The 22,687-nt window shown below is 37.7% G+C and overlaps 1 protein-coding gene across 2 annotated transcripts in view; it reads right to left on the bottom strand.

Annotated features, from left to right (window-relative positions):
• Positions 1-227: 227 nt before the first annotated feature.
• The window catches only part of PRDM6 (PR/SET domain 6), a 79,235-nt gene continuing 56,775 nt past the window's right edge, over positions 228-22,687 (bottom strand). For both annotated transcript variants that reach the window (XM_056514663.1, XM_056514662.1), the window contains exons 6-8: positions 21,637-21,979; positions 11,373-11,549; positions 228-4,415 (exon numbers count right to left, since the gene is read on the bottom strand). In XM_056514663.1, the coding sequence (XP_056370638.1) occupies positions 4,301-4,415; positions 11,373-11,549; positions 21,637-21,979 (635 nt within the window). In that variant the 3' untranslated portion in view covers positions 228-4,300. The remainder of the gene's footprint in view (positions 4,416-11,372; positions 11,550-21,636; positions 21,980-22,687) is intronic.

The following is a 22,687-nucleotide window of genomic DNA, read 5'->3' as shown; positions in this document are numbered from 1 at the left end:
CAACTTCCAAGCTGCAAATACCTTTTGGAAGCTGATAATGACAACTACACCCAGGCATGCTGATTATTTGAGGCTACCTTCAATGCATGATCATTCAAGCATATTTGATTTTCTGCAGACCACAGACAAAAGTCCACATGTAATACTGACATAAGACAAAGGCTCAGGGTACAGTAATAGAAATGTTTTATTAATCAAATATATTTACATTTCTTCATCTTCTTTTTGAATGTGTGCCTGTTATTTTCATTTAAACACAATGTAATCTTTACATTTGATATCACAAGAATACAGCTACATGCATATGACTTAATTGGTCCTTTACAGTAAAAAAGAGGCAATTTTATGAAGTTTAAAAAATGCAAGCAAAGTATTGATCTTTCTAATTACAGTGTTATTATTTTCATTACAACACAGGACCCCTTCAGCATACTCTACATCTATAGGGTGGATTTATGGACTTTTTCAGATTGACTTGATGATGTTGAAACTTCCAAAATTTAGGAAGAAAAAAAATTTTATGCAGTCCCAGAATATTATATTTTCTGGAAACTTATCCCCAGAAAGGACTTGCATGGAACAGAATATCATTCTAATTGTAATTTCTAAATAAATCAGAGCAACTTAACTACTCTTAAAAGCAATGAGGACTTGATTTTGGACATTCACCTATTTATTTGTTTGAAATCACACCATTTTTTCAGCTAAAAGACAGCATCACATAATGCAATGGCACCATACAAAAAAATAAATATTAATTTAAAGGAGAGATAATGTTACCAAAAGTAAAAGGGATACACATAATTTCTTGTAAATTTCTAGTACATAACGTGCTGTAATTTATATTATTCCAAATTCAGGTTTCATTCATGGGAAGAAAATCAAATTGTATTTAAAACTATCATCTTTAGGGGCTGTAAGTAGGCTTATAAAGGACCTAAAGTCTTTCTGAAAGGTATAACTCTATGAACACATAAAATTTAATTTCACACTGAAAAAGAACTAGGCACAATTTTTAAATATGATTTCCAACATGTTCAGGGTTGGACCAAAAAAAAAAAAAAAATCAAAACCAAAAGCTTGTATTTTTTTTACCAGACTATAAAACAGAGATGCCAAGTGCTTCAGAAATTCTGAAATGGCAGGCACATAATCACTACATTTAAAGATAATTGTATTACACTTACTGCTTCAGATTACTGTGTGCAAACACATATTGTATGCATAATAGACCTAAATGTACAGTTGTTCTGCTGATACATTAACTGAAACTCACTCAGCATTTGGGAAGCCCAGACTGGAACTGAATTCTGTTTAATCCAAACCTAGAACGCATTTCAGCTTGTTCAACATTGTTTTTTCATTTGCCATACTGTATCAGAATGCCAAATGTGGTGCTCGAGAAAACCCCACTATCAAATAATGGATTTTCACTGTATTGCTTTTGTATGCTGCCAAATCTATTGTGAAAATGCAATGCATAAAATAATACAATAATTCAAATTTGTTTTAGGCATATGGAACAACATAGTGATTTACACTAGAAAGAATTATTTGGAAGGAAAATAAAGTAAGTTCTGCAGACATACTACTCTAGTGCATTTTTTAAAAAAATCCAGTACAATATTGAAACAATTGACCTTTACTTCACACCCATTCAGCAGAATATTTAGACATGTTTAAATGAAAACATACAAGTAAGCCTACCTGTAGTCAGCAGGGAACTTGCAATATCTGTAAGCACATACTTAGGTACTATTTGCACTACAGGATTTGAATACAGTGGAGTGCTCTTCACTGCCACAAACCTCACCCCTGACCATAAGAGCATGGTTGGATAATGCAACAGCACAACTCACTGATCTAACACAGCTCACATTTGCTTTTCAGAGCATGACATTTTCCCACTTACTCCATTTGTATATTTCCTGATCTCTTGTTCTTTAACTGTTTGCTTGCAGAAATGACCAATAGGTACCGTTCAAGTAGTTAACTAAAAGTTGGTGCTCCACCAGAATGTTCCTTTACATTAAGTCACTTAAATAAACGAAAATATGAACTACCAGGCATGAGTGTCTGAAAGGTTTAGGATTTTATTTTGGTTTCTTCTGTTTCATTAACCTTGCTAGGAACAAAACAATGTTCAAATAGTCACCTTTAAGTTACAAGTCTTCCTACCCAGCTTCCCATGCTTCTTTGAACCTAAAAACAAACAAACAAACAAACACATTTATATAGTAGCTAAGAGTTTCTCATAGTTTTGAGGATAGAATCAGGCAGGTGACAGAATCGCTCACTCCCCATGTCTCTGCACTCAGAAATACAGCTGAAAACTCACAGGGATGAAGCTTCTTTATGAGATAATCTGGTGTTAGAACAAAGATTAAAAAATCTTTTTTCCCCACAATAGTTTTTACATTACCAAACATAAATACTCCTGAAGTAATTCCCTGCAAAGCTTTGGAAACTCCATATTCTGCAGTGTAGCTTTTACCATATAGTAAATTAACATCATGCAGTATGGATGTCTTAGCTTTTAAACTCCTTTTAAATGCATTTGAATTTTACTGTAAGCTCTTTTTCTGCTTGAGCTCTTTGCAGAATTTCATAAATGGTCTGAACCTGGTGTTAAATTTGTAGCTGATTCTGTCTAGCCCTTTACAGAACTGGATACTTTATTCTCTACATATTTAAAGTCATCCCCATAAATGTGTTTAAAATATTTAATATAATCAACTGAGCCCTTATGAGCCACTCAGCACTTCAGTTTTGGTGCAAAACTGAATTATTCTGTTTTAATCCCCATATTCTCCACAATTTTATTTTGTAGTTTTACCTTATGATAAAGCATGACCTCAGACTGTTTAGGTTTTTCTTCTTGGTCGTTGTGATTTTGCTTCTTTTATTTTTATTTTTTTTTTCTCTTTTTTTTTTTCAGGTTTTTTTTTTTTCTTTTTTTGTAACATTTTTATCAATCTACAGCTCTAGCATTGAGACATTCAATATATAAACAAACGCTGCTGGTCTCTAAAAGTGAAAACATAACTTGATTAGACAAAATTGTGAAATCTGAAATACATCATGGAAATAAAGCATGGAAAAAAGCCAATATGGAAATTGTTAAATCAAACCAATGTAATGACATCTAAGCTTTTTACATTTATGTTGGGAATATTTTGGCTTTCCTTCATTCACTGCACCAGGCAAATTTCCAGGAAGTGAATGCTATGAAGCCTCCAAGAAGTTTACAGAGTATTTGTATTCAGATTTATCTTTTATTTTGCAGCTCAGCCCAACTGTATTGAAAGCTTCATCTAATACAGGAGCATTCTCCAATTTGATCTCGATAACAGACAAAAAATATCAATGGACTATAGTTTGGATTTCAGTTTGGTTTTCCTAGAAATCAACATGACACTAAATCAGTTACCTAAATCAAAAGTATTTTCTTGGTTTTCTGCTCCTTGTAATATGATTTACACATGGACTGGAATATTTAGTGTTCAAAATACTTTCTACCACCTCTGTCTTTCATAGCTATTAGGCTGAATTTGGAAGCTCTATTAGTTTAACACAGTTTTCCTACTAGTTTCTTTATATAATGTATATTTGCAGATATACAACATTCAGTTATTTTACTATATTTTCTTTTTGGTTTTGTTTTTTTCTTTCTTTCCCAGAATATCTATGCCAATGCCAATGCAAACTACCTGCATGAAAAAGTGCACACAGTGTGAGGCATGAGACTATGGAAATGGAATGCCCTTTGGTCTGAGGTGGCTGACACTGACCCAGGTATAGCTCATGATCATTTTCCATCCCACACAGCAATTTCTATTACAGCCATGTCAAGATCAGCCCAGCCCAGCCAAATGTACAGGTAACATCTGGGTCCTTTGAGTCACATACAAAAAAAGGTGCAACAATAAACAAGCCCATGTGCATTCTCAGTCATAACTATGAGCAGAAGAACCCTTGAGATTCCTCACTTTGGCATTAAATAACAATTATAAAGGCTTTTAGAATTAAAGCAATACATGAAGGGACTTGAAATGTTAACAGTCCCAGGTAACTTGTCAATTGAAATAAGACTCATCCCTAGTCATAAATAAATAATCTCTTTCCTGGTCTCACTTCCATGCCAGGATCAATATCTCTTAACATCTTACTTATTTTATTACTGCTTTTGGTTTTCTGGGACTGATTGAAAGTTGCTCAGAGGAAATCTTTGGTTTTGCTTAAGTGTCCGTGACATTTAATCATGACTTTCCTTGCAGTTTAATTCCAACCAGTCAATCAGTTAATCCACTTCAATTGATTCTGTGCTCTCTGTTATTGGCTTGCACTCATTGGGCATCCTCTGGTGTCGACTCAGCTGGGTGGCTTGTGTGAAGCTCCTCTCACACCTCTCGCACCTGGTGAAGGCAAGAGAGAAAATTGAGACCAGGGAGCTGCCCCAGGGGGGGTGATGGGCTTTGTCTCATCCTGCCTAATCAGAACAGACACTCAAAAGTGGCTTCAGATTTTACTGGCTCAAGAGGTTTAATTGGTGGCTACTTCCAAGGCCTTGATGCCTATGATGGGACAAGGCCTGTCTGATTCAGAACAGAGGAATCTGTCAATAGACAGGGGGAAGGTGATTTCTCCAGAGAGGCCTGTCCTGCTGTAGCTCTGATCACTGTCAGTTCAAATAGATAAAGAACAAAAAGAGATTTTTAGGAGTGAGCCATCAAAGAGGCAGCTTGTCTGCAGTTTTCTGCTCTGTACCCCCTAAGAGAAATTGATGACAAATAGAATTTCACCTGCTTTTTTAAAATCCACAATTGCCTATTGGAGGATTAGAAATCACCAAACGGTAATCGTTCAGTCCTAGAACAGGAGAAAACTCTTTGTTTATCTGATGTGACCATGTAATGGGATTAATTTTAAAAAGGCACATAGAGATAGTCGTTGCTTAATTATCTGCAAACATCCACACTATCTGAGTAATCTGTCGGTTGAGCAAGAACTCAAAACAGCCATCAGTGCTGCTTCAGTTTTGTATTGTCTCTCTTTCTACCCTGTCCTTTCTTAGAGAGCCAGAATCTGCAAGAAAAATACTGTGTGAATGTATGAACAAAGCCATTGAATTTTGCAGAGGACAGGGGCTATTGTTGCCTTGGAATTAGTCCCTTATCCCTGCTCTTAAAGACAAACTACTTATTTAATCTCCAAATGCTGCCTTCGTGATTTGCATTCTGAACACAAGAGAGGGTGTTTGATGAGTGACAAACATGGATGGAGCAGATCCATCTTGTATGGTGCTTGCTCCAAAAGCCATCTTTATTTTAATGGTACCATGTGATGTTTATCTCCAAATAAGATTTTCATAAAGGTATCACTGCAATGAATTCTTCACCTTCAAAGGACAAGTGAGGACAACAATGGACTCAGTGAATACATTTTAATCTTTCTCTCTTCACTGATGTGAATGCTAGAAAGTGAACTGTCAGTGATCTGCTTTAAAAAAAAAAAAAAAAAGATTTTTACACATATTTATAATTGTGGGTATTCTTCACATTAATAATTTAGTGATAAAGTTCCTCTTTATCAGGAATATTTAGCACAGACATTACAGAGTCATTCATCCAGGTTACTGTACCAATCTAAAATGTCAACACTTTGAAGTTGTATTTCCTTGATTGTCTTTCATGGAATATTTTTAGCATCCTATGCCACTGTTAAAAACTGCACTGTGATCTTGACAAATGTAAAATGTCAGCTTTAATGTATCAGACCTATCAGCTCAATGAAAATAACTCAGAAGTATTGATTACTTAATGATTTTTGGGGTATTCATTAAAGTCTATGTGCAGATCATCCACTCTCCAGAGCTCCTGAAGTGCTGATGACACATTAGTGCACTGCTGATTGTTTATTAGAAAACTGATTACTTACTGGATTAGTGTGTCGAAATATACTACCTTTCATTGCCTGACAAACTTGCAAATTATTGTATTATTTTTATATACATACATATATATCTATCACAGAGGCATCACAATCAATTTTAAGGCTGGGGGTTTGACTTAGTCTGTGTGAGATATTACCGTCTACTTGAACTTGATAGTTTTGTTATTTTGATGTCTACAAAGACAAGTACTTTGCTTGATGAGTAATAGGAGCCTTGCATCCTTGCCTAACTAAGCTGCAAGTGATACAGTTGCAAAAAAACCTATAAAATCAGGTGTGGCAAATCTTGATTTTAAGAGCCTGGCCAAATAAACAAAATACAAGGGAACAGGGTGCCAGGCAGCATTAGTGACTCAGATAAAGGCTATAGACAGTGTTACCCACTAAAATAATTTGCTGTGGCAGGCCTCCTTACCCTTTCTGGAGCTTGTCTGGGAGGCTAGAATTGGGCAGGCATCAGCTCAGTACCTTGCACTGCTAGTGAAAAAGTGCAGGGCAAGGTTTACTGTATTTCTTTAAAATACAACTTCCCATCCTTTATCTACAAGATTCTTCTGTTGTGGGAGTGCTCTACCTTCCTAGCTACCGGCTGATGCAGTAACACAAAGGCACAGGAAAGAAGGATGGTAAAGAGAGAAGAGAAAAAGGATAGATGTCGTGATACAAGCATCTACTCTTTATGAATAGGAGGGCTCTGGGTGCCAAGCACTGCTGCTGGTCAAACTGTGATGTCTGCCCTTACACAGCCCCTGGGCAAAAGTCAGAATGAAGCCTCTGGAAAGGCACTTAGTTTCCCTGTCCTTCTCTGGTACTTGGATAACCTTCAGATAGTACCCAAGCTGCTAGGATTTTCTAGGCACTTCCAAATGGTGTGGGTGGTGCTTTCAGGACCATAGGTTTGGATATATAAGTACCTGGCTTATGGGCAGAGATCTGTATTAGGCTCCTGATTCCTCTTTTCAATGCGGTCCAGAGAGGCTGTTGCTGGATACAAACTGATAGAAAAGGTGAAGATAATAGTGTCACAGCAGTCAGCATTACTGTCTCACAGTAGGTAGGAATGGGAGGAAGGGCAGGAATATTTTTTTTCTGGATTGTGATGTACTCTAGGCAGTCTCTCCCTCTACTAACCATTCTTTCCCAACACATCACAGCAGAATAACCACTCCCATAAGCTCTGTCCATGAGACTGGTGAGTATGTGTGTGTTTTTGTGTGCACACTACTGTAACATAACACATACATGTTTAACTTTGTGTTGGAAAGTCGAACAGTAGTCAAAATTGTCAGAAAGCAAAAGGAATCCTAATCTCATGTGATCACACATCAGGCAACCATGGGGCTGAGCCCAAGCCTGAATGCTAGATATTCCATATTTTGGCTAAGCCTGCACTGTAGATACATATATTGGCAATAATTACACTTCATGACACTGATACACAATTTAATTTTCACTTAGGGCCATCTGATGGCAGTTGAATGGAATTTAAATACGTCCAAAGCAATTCCAAATTTCTCAAACAATAAGATATCATCAGTGAAAACCGGATCCATGTTACCTTCTTTTACAATGTATGTGTACATTGTAATTGTGAGGAACGATGTACTATAGCAGTCTATCTCCTCAGCCTCAAGGCTTCACTCTGCCACAAGGCTTCCTGGTATGGTTTGCTTGGGTGGAGCTGGTAAATAGGATTGTTCTTAAGTTCACAAAGTGCACCAATAGTGCTGGGATATTTCTACAGTACTGGGGTTTCTGGTTTTGTTTAGATAGTCTTCATTGTTACTGGTCTGCTTATTTGCTTCACAGTGCTTTCAAAACATTGGCAGTGAGGATTATAGAGAGGATTGGTTTAATTTGCACGTTTATGTCAACCCCTGTGAAAGACTTTGGATAGAGAAAATGCTGAGGATCTGGTTTAGAGAAAAAGGCATTAATTTGATACTCTCAAAATAAGCATTTTAAGATTTCATTCAAGTACATTTCACACTACATTATAAACTCCTTTGGAAGGGTATCAAAAATCCAAGAAAAACTATCAACCAAAGAGACTCCCCCTTGTCAATACTGAGATGTCACTGCAGGTACAACATACATATTCAACCTAAAATGAATTGCTCCTCAGCTTTGCATGTCAGTAAGAAACAATGTTAAAAGAGTGAGCTATTGCTGGCTGAAAGAATCTTTCCTCTTAGTTCTTTTGGGCTGACTCCTAAATATAAGATCTTTGCATAACCGTGATTCTGCAGGCAAGTCCTCTCACTATTTTTCAATTTTGCTGAAATGGAAACAGGAAGGGGGTGAGAAAAATTTAAGAGAACAGAGGTGACAAATAATTTTCCTTTTTCTCCTGCATTTTAATTTACTTAAGATCTTTGTTCCCAGACTAGCAGCCATAGTGGAGACTTCAGTAAGATAAGAATACACAAAAACTTTACAGTGGTCAGGCTGGCTTGATAGCTTGTGATGACATGAAAAGTCAAATTCAGCTAAAGCTTTGACTACAGATAACCTCACTTAGCATTGTTATCTTAATGAAAAGCAAATACAAAAGTTTTCCACCATACGTCCAAATTTACCAAGGACCTACAAAGAAAATGCTCTTTCACAGAAAAAGCTTTTTAACCAATCCCAAACATCCTCTTATAAAACAATTAATCTGAAATATTTTTTAAAATACTGTGACCATATGTTCACCATTTTTAAAGCCAACTTCTGGAAATAATATGCATACAAACATACTTAGTATTTAACATTGCTGACTTAATCCATGCTCACTGTAATTTGTTTATATACCACTTATGAACATAGCTGCCTTACCGCATTAGAAATCATGAGATTACATTCACAGCAAAAGATTTTAAAACTGAACTTAGTAACACTTTTTAAATTATACCTGTTATTTTAAAAATAACTTAGCTAAAATTTAAGAAATTTATCATTATTCTTGCATGGCAATTCTTTCTAATATTAAAAATAATATTTTAAAGAAATGTGTACATCACCACAAATATAAACTTCTCTGAGGTACAAAAATACTATCTCATTGGACTTTTCCATCTTGGTTGTTTTTTTCAGGTTTTTTTTTTTGTTTTATCATTTTTGTAAGTGTACACTCAACATTCCTTCATAAGCAAACATTTCAAACCTAAATTGCATGATCAAGAGATAGAAATTTTGTTTGTTCTATTTATGTTCTATATATGTCCTATTTATGTTCTTGCTTAATAGAATTTGTTGAGGGCTTTTCCCTGAACTTTCTTAATACCAGATCTTGTGCACTCTTTTCCAAAGGAGGATATGAACTGTTAAGAGACATCTAGATGAGCTGCAGCTCTCTCTTTTTCCTCCGGCAGAGATAATAGATGATTTCTGGATAAGTTTTCTGCCCCTCCTCTCTCAAATGCAAGCAGTCCTGCATGAGACAAATCTGTCCTTTTGAACAGCTTGCAGGATCAAGCCTTGTGTTTCCTCTTATCTGACTAGCAGGGATGGGAAGATCTGCAGCTCCAGTTTTAGCTTCACATGAAGTTACTAGTCAGCTTACTGCAAGTATTTCAACAAGCCTTCCAGAGAGAAAATAAAACTACTGTTTCTTGTGCGTAAGGAAGAAACTGAAGGAAGATCTTGCACAATTACAATTATGTCATACATCATAAAGAATCAGTACAAAGCACACACTTTTTTTTTTTTTTTTTGTTACTCTGTCCTGCAACTTAAGGAATAGTCAGAACGTCCTAGAATACTTATACGCTTCCACACGAGCAGGGTAAAACAAAACAAAACAAAACAAAAGCAGAACCCAAACAAACAAATCCCAGACCTCTGGTTAGTTGTGCTACATACATTAAGCTCTTTCACAAATGAAATGGTGCTGTAATCAAGCCCATTTTGGAAAAGGGTAAAAAAATTAGTTAACCAAAGGGGAAAAATAATGACTCTAAATGGGACAAAACAGCAGATCTATTGGAAACATGACAAAAACAGGATGTTAAGGAAAAAAATTAAGTGGAGTCAACAAGGTTACACATAAGTAACACCTTAACATTAAACGAAATCTATTTTCCATTTTGACCTGGAAACCTCTTCCAGTAATTACTAAAATCTATTTACACAGCAACTAGATAAAATCAATCTGATTGCTCACACCATTTTTGGCTCACTTTCTGTGGGCTCTGACATTCAACAGACTGGCTCGAGAGAAGTCGATACTTGGATGTCCCGAGTTTCCATGTTTTGCTTCCTACAACACTATCCTGTCAAGGATTTCTGCTACGCAAGTTTTTCTGTAGTGGATCTGCAGCGTTTTGTTCCTGGCTCTGTCCCCTTGCCCCCAGCAAAGACATGGATGTATGGAGAGCACGCTTCCTCCCAGCCTTATAAGGAGGCAAAGCGTGCTCTCCAGTATCTCTGTCGGGCTTGTTATGAGGGGTTCTGACAGGCCCCACCACCGAGCTCCCTTACACTAACCAGATCAAAAGCACAGTTTGGCAAAAGTAGGAAAAAAAAAAAAAAAAAAAGACAAACAGAGAAAAGCAGACAGAGAACAGACAGGACTCGGAGAACTGGGAGAGACAAAAACCTTCTACACTATTCCACTTCCTCCTAGGAACATCCAGGAAGTTTCCAAAAGAGGTGATATCAATACATTAGGTGGAACTGCCCCAGTGGCCACATACTCTGAGCCTGTCAGTTCAGCCAAGGCAAAGACACAAGTATGGGATATATTTCTTCTGCTTTGGAGAACACCTCCTGTCACGTAGGCAGGGTCTTGCACAACAGAAGGTAAAACATACCTGGATCAGCTGTACTATGGCTAGAAATGAGGGCTGCTGGAAGATTTCTGAGACAGATATGTGCTTAGCTTTAATATCAGTAATTAAAAACTTCAAAAATTAACAGGTGACTTTTCTTTTTCTTCTGTCTTGAACAGCTGAAGACTATCAATTTATTACTACCATCTTTCAAAACTTGCGCCACAAGCCAGAGCTACATTTTCTATCCAGTGATTCTGAGACTAAAAGAAGGTGCATATTTTTTGCCCATATATAACTGGAGCAAAATCAGCTTTTAAGTGAAGCTCCATCCACCTCAGCATATAGACATCAAAGAATCATATGAATGTTTTTACAGCATGGCCTGTCTCTTGATCATATTTTCAGCTGCGGCTCCCTGGCAGCAGCTTGCCACTTAATTACGAAAATCAAAGTATCGTTAGAGATCAGAAAATTGTGCAAGGCTTTCAAGAAACCCAAAACCAAACCCGTATAAATTCCGATTTTAACAGCACCACCAGCTGTTTCACCTCGCGCTGTGACCTCGGCTTCCAGGGGAGCCTCTGCCGAGCGCCGGCGGCGCTGCAGCGAGCAGCAGCAAGGCGTTCCCCAGTCTAATCCCAGAGCTGCTGGCCCCGTACTCACTTGAAGGGCTTTTCCCCGGTGTGCGTGCGGATGTGGTTGTTGAGCGTGGTGGCGCCCGCGAAGGCGCGCCCGCAGTAGCCGCACTTGAAGGGCCTGTCGCTGGAGTGCGTCACCACGTGGTTCCTCAGCTCCGACGGCTGCGAGAAGGACTGCGAGCAGTGGCCGCACTGGTAGGGCCTGCGGGGGAAACACAAACAGCGCCGTCAGGGCCTGCCGCCTGCAGCCCCCGAACACAGCTGTGGGTGCTCCTCCCCAGAACTTCACCAGCTCTTTAACAAGTGCGGAATTCTTGGGCGGGATTTAGCTGAGGGCCTGTGGGGCCCACGAGAACCGCCATGCAGCCAACTGCGCTGCACACCAAATGTCTGCCTCAGTTCTCTCAATCTCGGTACTCCTTAGTCGAAAAAAAAAAAAATCCACACACATTGGAGCTGAGGGACTCAGGAAATCCTCTGTCTGTTGATGCCAGCTGCACTCTTACTTGTAAATGCGTATCTAATGATTATTTTTATGTCCAATCTGTGCTTTGTAGCTATTCACAATTAAACTCCTCATATTCCTTTGCAGTTTTTAAAATACCACCTATTTCAATAAGAAACTTAGAAAAAAGTGACCACCGTATTGCAATTATTTTCCTGTTTTCTTATTTCAGTTGAAAATCTTTAAATTTTATTCATGCTTTTCTCCCATCCAGACTGAAAATGCCCTTTTTGGGGACCTTGAAAGGAAACCCAGAACCTGGATTTTCAACACATCATGCTAAAATAAACATGACAAACAGACACACAAAATTGACTGATATATTGCAAATTCAGAATCATAAGAAGCAGACGGCAAACAGAAAAAAAGGGTACAAAACAGCAATGTGAGACTGGTCTGCTGAAATGCTAATTAAAATAAAATGCCAAGAAAACATGTCTATATATTTCTCTTCAGTAAAAGTGGCTTAATACCAGAATCCTAAGAGGGTGTTTTTTTCCATTGCACATTTGTTTTAAGTTAGTAGCAGAGGCCTGAACACTTATCAGACTTTTTGCTAAGAAAATTAAGGTTTTTTTCTGGACGGATAATGATTTTTACCCTACACAACATTTTAACTCTTGATGTCTGAGTTTCCAGAGCCACTGGCCAACACAGCTTAATTGCTCTCTCTATAATAAATGTATATGTTTAAATGGCTAGAAACCAAAGCTAAAGGGAAAGAGACAATGGTGACCAGGCATGTACAATTCAATTAGGTGCAAAATAAAGTGAACTATCTCATTTGTCAAGTGAACTGCTTAATTGTGGCTACTTGCATCACTGAACACAAATACTATTATTTTACAGTGCTTCAGAGCACTGAACCCTGATTGTAGAATTTTTTAGCTTGATTAATAGCTCGGTATTCATCAATAACTCAATAGCTTACAATTTTAATTACTTGCATTTGAAAATCTAACCACTCTCCAACAAGTTTGAAAGTGATATATAAAAGCTGTGGAAAGGTAATTTAGATGATATGGCCCTTAAAGATATACAGATATATGTAAAATAATATTTTAAAAAAACCAACAAAACAACAAAAAACCCCAAGAAAGTGTTTCTCTGTTTGTCTTACTGGAAGACAAGTAATAACATGTCTAGTTTTCACCTTCCTTGGAGTCCAAAGTTAATTTGTACAGAAAATATTTATCAAATTTGGTAAGAAATTTCAAGAGTTGGTAAAACAGAGATAATTGGTGAATGCAGTAATCAAACGTGTTTAAACAAAATAGTGAAGTAATATATTCCATATCAAAGAAACATTGATTTTTTTAATAGTGAAGGAGACCATTAACATCTATTAGCCTCTGGTTATCTATTTTTAATGGCAACCACAAAAAATGATACAATACTACATAAAACCAATTAATCTTTTTTTTTAAAGTGAGAAATAAATCAATGTGATTAATTTAACATAGTGAAGATTCACAATGTAACTTGTCTGCAAACAGTCGAAATTTCAAACCAGATATAAGTGAACATTGTGATGCCAAACAATATGGGTTCATTGGCTCAGAACCAAATGTCTTCTTTACAAAATACTCAGAATATATTTCACTGGCTTATGTTTAAGAAAATATACCCTGGAGAAGATCCTCTATCCAACAATCCTATTGTTGGGTTGCTTCAACTGCATTTTTCTGATTCATCCACATATTGGGAGAAAAATTGTTAAAGAAATTACACTTCTCTTTGCTGAGGGTGCATTTATCCAATTTATACTCAAGTAATTCTAATTAATACTAAAATGAGTAATTTTTTTAAAGCTTAGATAAATGACACACATTGGGTAAAATTAATTTTAAAAAGGGAGCCTAAAAGTGCAGTCAAATACTGTAACATCTTAAAATGCTCTAATTTGCACCACTGCAGATTTAAGCATGCCAACTTCTGACAACTTTGGGATTTTTCAAAGAGAAAAGAAAAATTAAATTCAATAAGTACGAAAGTACAAAAGTTATTCTGTTCTCTGGTAGCCGTTTTACTGTGCTCAGAATTTTTTTTTTCCCTTGGAAGAAAATAAAATCAATATGTTATTTTTCAAAAAAAAATGAAAGTGGTGCTGAAGGACTGAGCGCAAGCAGTGCTCGGTTCAGTGAGTACATTGACATGGGCAGAGCATGCCTGCCTTTGATGTAGCAGTTATGTCTTCTGCCATCACTTTTGTCTGCACTGGGACAATGAATTAAGATGGTGACCTCGCTATAGCAGAGTTTTGCAGACAAGAAGGAGCAGCAGCAAAGTGACAGAAATGCTGGTCTTCATAGGCTGTCCTTTCAAAAATCCACTGCTGGACTGAATGCACTCCCTGCTCAGAAAAACTCATTTCCTTGGAATAACCAGTACATGTATTGTACTCTTTTGAGCTTCACAGTACCCATGTGAATCAAAATCTTATCAGATAGTAATTTTAAATTACAGTTAAGAGTAGCTAAACTGATTACAGCAATGTGCAGAGGAGAATGATGTTCTGACAGCCACCAAAAGTGGTTGTAATGTTTTTATTAAACACCTAGTTACATGGGAGCTTTTAGTTCCACATCTTTTTGAGCTTAAAAAAGGGAAATCTACTTACTGAGAAGAAAATTTTCCTGCTGGAAAAGTTACACTGTTGTTACTAATCCCATGCATCTTGATAAACTATCTAGGTTTACTGACCTTTGGAATCCATCAGCTTTTTCTAGAGACCCTAATCCTACAGTCTCTGGCTGTATGATGGCCATACAGGAAGACAGGCCATCTAAAATTAAATTCTGAGAGCAATTCTAATGTAATAGTTTTCAGGATTTGTGGTAATTTATACTTTGAGCTTTTCTGAGTTGCGAAAGACACATTTTTCAGAATGAGAACACTAAAGAATAAATTCTGCTCTCTAAGCTAGAGAATCTCTTGAATGATTTTGCCCTTTGATGATGTCTTTCCCTGTCTTAAAATTTTCTTTTGCAGCTGATATTTTTCTGGGTGAAATTACATCATGTACAGGACCAGCAAAAAACTCATGCTTCCCTATAAGGCCTACTGAACCTCACCAAAGCTCATGTTTTGGGCAGGGAATTTAGAACCCCTAACATTTACAAAGCATGTTAAGAGAATAGAAAAATCCATATGATTTCACCTGAAATACTTACTGAGAGACAGTTACACATTCAGATTAAATCTTTCTATATTTCCGTTTAGCAAAACTGACGTAGTTTTATTTGTCTTTTACCATACCTCTGCCAAAATAATATATTTTCCAAATTCTGACTCCTAAGTATATCTAAGTGTTATAAATTTATTTCCTATGTCATAAATTATTAACTCTTTGAATTTTTAGAACCTTGAAAAACCCAGTCATTATTTTCCACTCCTTTTTCTAATTATTTCTTTTATGATGAAGAGATTTTTAGTGTGGCCTCTTCAGAAGGGAATTTGTCCTTTTCAAGGGGCATATGTAATTCTAGTTCAAAACTTAGAAGAGAAATTGCTTGTAAGAGGGAGTTCCTGAATATTTGTAACTTTGTCATTGAAATTCTCTCAGCCCAATGAGACAAAATAGCACAAAATATTTTCACTCAGAAAGAAGAAGAAAAACACCAATTGAGAGACTGCCATGTGATTGAAAATATTTTTGTCTCTTGTTGAAGACTAAGAAGCGAAAAACTAACATGACCATAGAGTTATAAAATGGTCTGTGTTGAAAGGGATCTTAATCACCATCTTGTTTCTAACCCCTTGTTATAGACAGGGACGTCTTTCACTCAAGGCTCCATCCTATTTGGCCTTGATCTTTCCCAGGATGGGGCATCAACAGCTTCTCTGGGAAAATTTCAAGTCTGTCTCATTACCCTCACACTAAAGAATTCCTTTCTTACATCCAATCTAAATTTACACTCTTTCAGTCTAAAGCCATTATCACTTTTCCTATTTGTCCTCACAAGAAGTCTCTCTCCAGCTTTCTTGCAGGTCCCTGTGGGCTCTGGAAAGCTCATATAAGGTGTCCCTGAGCCCTTCTTTTCTTTACACTGAACAGCCCAAACTCTCTCAACCTGTCTTCAACCCTCTGACCATCTTTGGGATTGTCCTCTGGACTCTCTCTAGCAGATCCACATCCTTATGTTGAAATCCCCAGACCTGGATGCAGTGCTGGTGGGTTTTCCAAGGATGCAAGGATCCCAGCTGCATGCATCCAGGTTGGGTTTCACAAGAGTTGAATAGAAGGGAGAATTATCTCCTGCCCGTGCTGCTTTTGACACAGCTCAGGACATGTTTGGATTTCTGGACTGTGAGTGCACATCTGGCTCATGTCCAACTTCTCATCCACCAGCACCTCCAAGTCCTTCTCCTCAGGGATGTTCTCAGTCCATTCTCCACCCAGCCTGTATTTGTGCTTGGGGTTCTCCTGACTCACATTTAACACCTATCACTTGCTCTTTTTGTATTTCATGACATTGCCACAGTCCCATCTCTCCAACCTGCCAAGGTCACTCTGGATGATATCCTGTCCTTCCAGCACGTGCAAGGGTGCACTTAATCCCACTGTCCCAACAAACACTGTTCTGCTGCTGAATAGCATCAGTCCAAATAGCAGCCCCTGGGGAACGTCCCTGGTCTCCACCTGGAAATTGAGTCATTGACCACAGCTCTTTTGAGTGCAGCTTTCCAGCCAATTCCTAATCCGCTGAGAGATCTGACTATCAAGCATCTCTTCACTTCAGAGACAAGGCTTCTGTGTGCAAACTCTTTGCACTGGTACAGGTAGATAACCTCAGTCTCTATTCCTTATTTACCAACTCTGTAATGTTGTAGAAGGCTACCAAATTTGTCAGGTATGATTTGCCCTTAGTGAAATTGCTGTCATCAGTCATCACGTTATCCTCCATATTCCTTAACCGAGTTGCCAGGGGGATCTTCTCCATGCTCTTGCCAAGTACCAAGGTGAAACTCACTGCCTTGTAGCTCTCCAGGTCTTTCTTTTTAACAGTGGAAGTTTTGTTACCCCTTTTTGAATCAGCAGGAGCTCCACCAGACTGCCACAACCTCTCAGATATGACAGACAGTGGCTCAGCCACTCGGTCCACCATTTCTCTCAGGACATGCACATGCTTCTCACCAGCCACCATGGGCTTGCACATCTTCAAGTTCTTTAGATGGTCTTCAGTCTGATCTTCTACAGCTGGCAGTTCTTCATTCTCTCAGTCCCTGCCTTTGCCCTCTGTGATGTGGGTGGTGTGACTGGAACATTTGCCAGTGAAGTTATTGACTCAGCCTTTTCCATGGCCCAGATCAACAGACCTCCTGCTTTCTTTTACAGAGGACCCACAATTTCCCTCGTCTTCCTTTACCACCAATGTAACAACAGAATTTTTTTTTGTTCTAGATGTCCCTGCCCACATTTAATCCATTTAAGGCTACAAGGGCTTTGGCTTTCCCAAGGGCATTCCTGACTGCTTAGACAATTTGTCTGTAAGTCTCCCAGGTTACATGTCTCTGCTTGCATCCACTGAAGGCTTTTGTCTTTGATTTCATCCAGGAGTTCTCCCTTCATCCATTCATACCCACCATCCTGGTGGTTGTGCCTGACTTCCTCTATGCTCCTGGGCTTGGAAGAGGTGATTGATGTTACAGTCTCAAAGAGTGGGACACAGGGCTCCCTTGAACCCTGGACAGCATTTCTCATTGTTACAGGGCAGAGACTGCCACACCACAGCCCAAAAGCAGGGCAGGTGAAGTGGGGCCAGCATCAGCTTTCAATCATCTGCTACAAATGTTCAGCAAAATAAGAAAGCCAGCACGCTTGGAGCATCTGCAAGCTTCTGTCAGGGACAGCTGCTGCTCTGTACACCTGTTATTGTTATTGGCTCTGAGTGCTGGGCACTTGAGAACCTTTATGAAAAGATCATGCAAGAATCAGCATTAAATGCAGCGTGAAGTTTACTTTAACTGAGCAATACTCAATAAACAGAAATAGGCAACTCTTGCTCAAAACTCATATTTTTTCTAAGTCTGTTTTGGAGAGGTTCAAATCAATTAGTGGACTTGTGGAGAACATCAAGGTCAAAGATACAGAACCTATAAAGCAAATATAAACACAAAATGGACTAAGCCATGATCTTGGAGAAAAACGTCTATTAAATTGGTAACTTCAACTTCCTGTTAAGAAAAAACAAAACAAAACAAAACAAAACAAAACAAAACAAAACAAAACAAAACAAAACAAAAATGCTATTTAATATGGAGGTGATATTGCAAAACATGAGTATAATAATATCTCTTGAGTAAAGAAGAGTTGTGCGTGCCAGATCACACCCATAATCTATGAACACATTTATGGAGTGTGCTTTCCCTCAGTTTCTCAGCTTGAATCCCTGGCAATCAATGAGAATATATATCACACAGATGTACAGGTTGTACATGAAAATGTGCCACACAAACTCTTGAGAACTGAAGACTTCTGCCTTCCCTCAACACCATTCTGTCCTGAATCTAGTGATCATAGTGATAGGAAAGCATGATATCATTAAAAAAGGCTGACATTATCAGAAAAGTGGTTACTGCTAAAAAAACACCAATATCAACTTCTGTAAAAACTGTTCATTGTAATAAAGAGTTTTAGTTGCCCCCTTTTTGAGCCTTCCAAACAGTATTGTTAGGAATTTCTGCAGCAGAAGGGCAGCAATAATAATTTTTTTAAAATTTATATAGATAAATATAAAAATATGTATTAAAAAATTAACCCTCCAACAAAATAAACAAATAAAAAACCCTAAAAATATATATTTCCATAAATATCTTCTCAAACTGCTTCTGTCTGGTCAAGGCTAAACAAGTCTCAAAGATTCAGAAGGTCCCTGAGTTCAGGATTTTACTGATTTGAATTTCCACTTCCCATACCCACTTTAAGTCCAATTACCATTCATTTCAAAGAGAAGCCCTACAAAATGTAACGAGCTGAAAAAGATTTGGTGGAAAGGGATAAGTATATAATTAAACCAGTAAACAATTGAAACTTATTTTAAATTAAAATCTGGATCTTGAAATATAACAAAAAGCACAGCAGATTATTTTAAAAATTTCTCCTATTTGGGATTCACAATATTTTTAAACTATTTTTATTTTTTAAGTGATTTGCCAGTTAAATAGGATCATTCATTTCTTACTATTTTATGAAATGATGTATATTGTGGCCTATTTTACATCTGCTCTCATTTAGATGTTTTCTTAATCTCAATTGTTGTATTATCTTTGGTTTTTTCAAGCTTCAGGTAGTCTGCTTTTCTCGAATTTCAGACCATGAGTTGGATTTCTGCATGGATTCAAAGGTGTTTTTCCTGCACAGCATTGCTGCAATACAAGTACCAAGCCAGAACAGATTGACCAAAGTCTATTTCCTAGAGGCAAGGGAGCAGCCCTGCTGCTCCAGTCATATCAAAGGTGCAGGGACTGGTGTGCTCACAGACTGCTGACAACAAGTGCGGAGTTGTTTATCAGCCGGAACGGCACTGCAGATGTCACTGAGAAAATGAAAACCAGAGAGTTGCATCCAGTACAATGGGCTGGTGAGCAGGTATTCTTTCACAAATTGTACTCTGATTTCGTGTTTCCTGGGAATTTTGTACAACACCGTAAAAATTTTTCATCTAGAAAAGTGTGATATGTTGAAGAAACCAAAGGCCACTTTTTCTAGACTGCATCACTAAATAACTGGTATCTGCTAAACACAAAAAGTTTCCTGTGATGCAAGCTCAAACTTTAATGATTTCTAAGCAGGGATATAAGAAACCAGATCCTAGGGCAGTACCTGTTATTCATGGTCATTTCAAACACAGAATGAATTGCAATGACCTTAATCATAGCAAGATGATTTCCTACTATGCTCTGGGGTATTCTGAGCTGACAGTCCTCCAGACTTTCCTGAAGAAGCTGCAGGCTGGGCAGGCACGAGAGGGACTGAGAGGTAACACACCATGAATCAGAACCCTTCTAATGAGAATGTTCGCTTTTAAGAGTGAAGAGCAGAAATTCAGTCTGTGTTTCAGTCAATATTTGGCACAAGCTGCTTAGGAGGGAATAAATAAAAATAAATAAAATTTATTTTAAAAAATTAATCTCTCACCTCCAAGATTAAAGATATAATGGTAAGACAGACTTATCCTCATTTTCTTTCTCTGACAAAATGAGTATTTAGCAGTCACTTAGAGTGAAGAATAGTGCCATTAACAGAGACTCTCCTTGCACTAACTGTTATCTGCAACTTATTTCTTCATAAAGGAAGACACAGGTTCAAGTAAAGGATGAAATCTAGGTGTCACAGCTGACTGGATGAATCACTGAAAAAGTATATGGAGGGCATCACAATATGCCTTTTCCAGTCTCAATACTCTTCCAGATGGTTGTACCATTTTATGCTTTACAGTATGCTCAGGATGCTGTAAACACAAAAGTCTGTGATATGTAGGAGAGGGGACTTTTCAGGACCAATATTCTGTTAAATTACCAATTTTGTCCTATAGCTTCCTTAGCAAGGCTTTTTCTTCTGCTGAGGCAAGCATAAAACCCAGAAAAGTGTTGAAAGGGCTTGTTTGCACTCACAATGTTATCAATTATTTAATTTCTATTAATATTAGCTTGGAACCTAATTAGCCTCTTACATGCTTGACATTTCTTCTTGAAAAATGGACTTATTCTCTCCATATCCATAGAATCATACAACCATATTCATACATGTAGATAGTACACAAAGTACACAAGGAGACATAGACATGCACACAAACACATGCACAGACTCACTCTTTGTTATATTTTAATAGTGTTTTGTTAAGTGCAATTCACAATTAAATGCTGCTTTTAGAACAATGTTCCAGGGATTCAGCTGTTCTGCTCAAATGTTCACAGCTGAAGAAGAGACAAAACACGGGCAGCCTTTTTTATTGAATTAATTTGATTTTTGTCTTTTGTCCTGCCAGCTATCAAAATTGTCAAATAAACCAGCTTTGATTCATAAATAATGGTTCCATTATATTTACTGTGCCACCGGTCAGAGTACCTGAAATTTTAATTCACTTGTTCAGCTAAATTTCATCCTCAGTTCACAGCCATAAAATTCTGTATTGACAAACTTTCAAACCAACTTTGACTCTGAGGTATCTAGTCAACATTTTTCTTCTGTGTGGATATTAGTTTATTGAATAAGTGGCATCTGTTTTCCTCCACATCACTGGCGGAGTAGGTATTTCCTTTTGACAGCTTTGTACGATTTATGGGTTTGCATGCTATGAAGAAAAATAGTACTAAGCAAAAAATTCCAATTCATTACCTCTTAGTACTTAATTAAGTTCATACGCATTGCACACTATAGGTGAACCCTGAAATGACTGTGACAGCCACTGAGCAGCAAGTTAGATTATCTTTGGAAGACAGAGAGACTTTTAATTATCTTGACCTCATTTTTTCCATCTATGATATTAATAAATTTTCATTCTATTTTGTTGCCTCCATCAGATGTACCAAACCATTCTAAAAACAAGATTATATCCTTAGCTATTTCCTTTTATCTGCACATTTAGGCACCGAATGCTTTTATAAATAGTGAAGGCAAGCAATCGTTTTTATCAGCTTATTTCACGTAGCTGCAGATTTATGTCATACAGGCTCCTCATAATAATGGTTTGGTTTTGAAAATGATAACAGCTTGATAAAAGAAGAAAGCAGTGGATGTGGCTATCAGTAGATACAGAAATAAAGAGAGCCTGGGCTTTACCTGTCGGGGTTCTGTGTACACACATGCATCTGTAAGAGGATCCGCTGGGTGAAAGTCTTAAAGCATTGCCCACATTTCCAAAGATGCCAGTCACTGAACTCAGAATTTAGTTGGCTTGTTGAAGTTGGGCTCGCAAGAACTCGTTGGTTTTTGACACTGATCTGGTTAAATCCTGACTCGATGGACCCAGACTTATCCAGGAGAGAAAAATTTCTGCTACACGGAGTCTGTGGAAATACTACGGATCGCTGTGGAGTGGCAGGGGACAGTTTGCTACTTTTATTAAAAGGCTGTAGGGTGTCTTGTCTGGACATGGCCTCCATTACAGTCGAAGGGACATTCACTGGGAGAAAACAAGAAAAATATATAAGATCCTTTTTATGCCTTTTCAAAACTGATACAATTTTGGGAGACACCAAAAAAAATAAAATCAATATCCATTTTCTTGACACTACAATGAAACAATTTTATTTTAACAATGTACAAAAAAAAAAAAAAAAAAAAAAGGAAAAAAAACGAGGGAAAACAGGGAAAAAAAGGGGGGGGAAAGAAAATAAGGGCTTGAACGAGACAGTGATCTAAATGGATGGTGCTGATTCTGTGACACAGAAATGAAAATTCATGCAAGGGAGTGACTGAGACTGAAAGGACCCAGAGAACCCTGACTGTGATATATATTTATTACACCATGGGATTGTCATCTGAAAGAAAAAGCTGCACCACTTGTGATACCCTGACTCTGCATGTTGCAGTCAGCATGTCTGACTGCTATATCACAGACAAGTGTGGATTTTGAGAACATGGAGAAAAAAATCCCTGCTTGGGCACTGCTCGGGGTACAACAGGGATTAAACAACTACTGCAGCAATAGTTCCCTTATCCTATGAAAGGGCAGACTCTAAGGATATTTTATTATTACATCTCCCAAATAGTCACACTGTCAATGTAGTAAGAAATCAGGACTCCATCATGTGTCTTATGCCTGAGGTTAACAGCAGGTAGGTCACCATAAAACACTGCAAAGTGCAGGCAGAGAGATCTTTCTGCATCA

Source organism: Oenanthe melanoleuca, chromosome Z (genome assembly GCF_029582105.1).
Source record: "Oenanthe melanoleuca isolate GR-GAL-2019-014 chromosome Z, OMel1.0, whole genome shotgun sequence".
NCBI lineage: Eukaryota > Metazoa > Chordata > Aves > Passeriformes > Muscicapidae > Oenanthe > Oenanthe melanoleuca.
The sequence above is the reverse complement of the archived record's forward strand: the minus strand, read 5'-3'. Positions and strand labels throughout refer to the sequence as shown.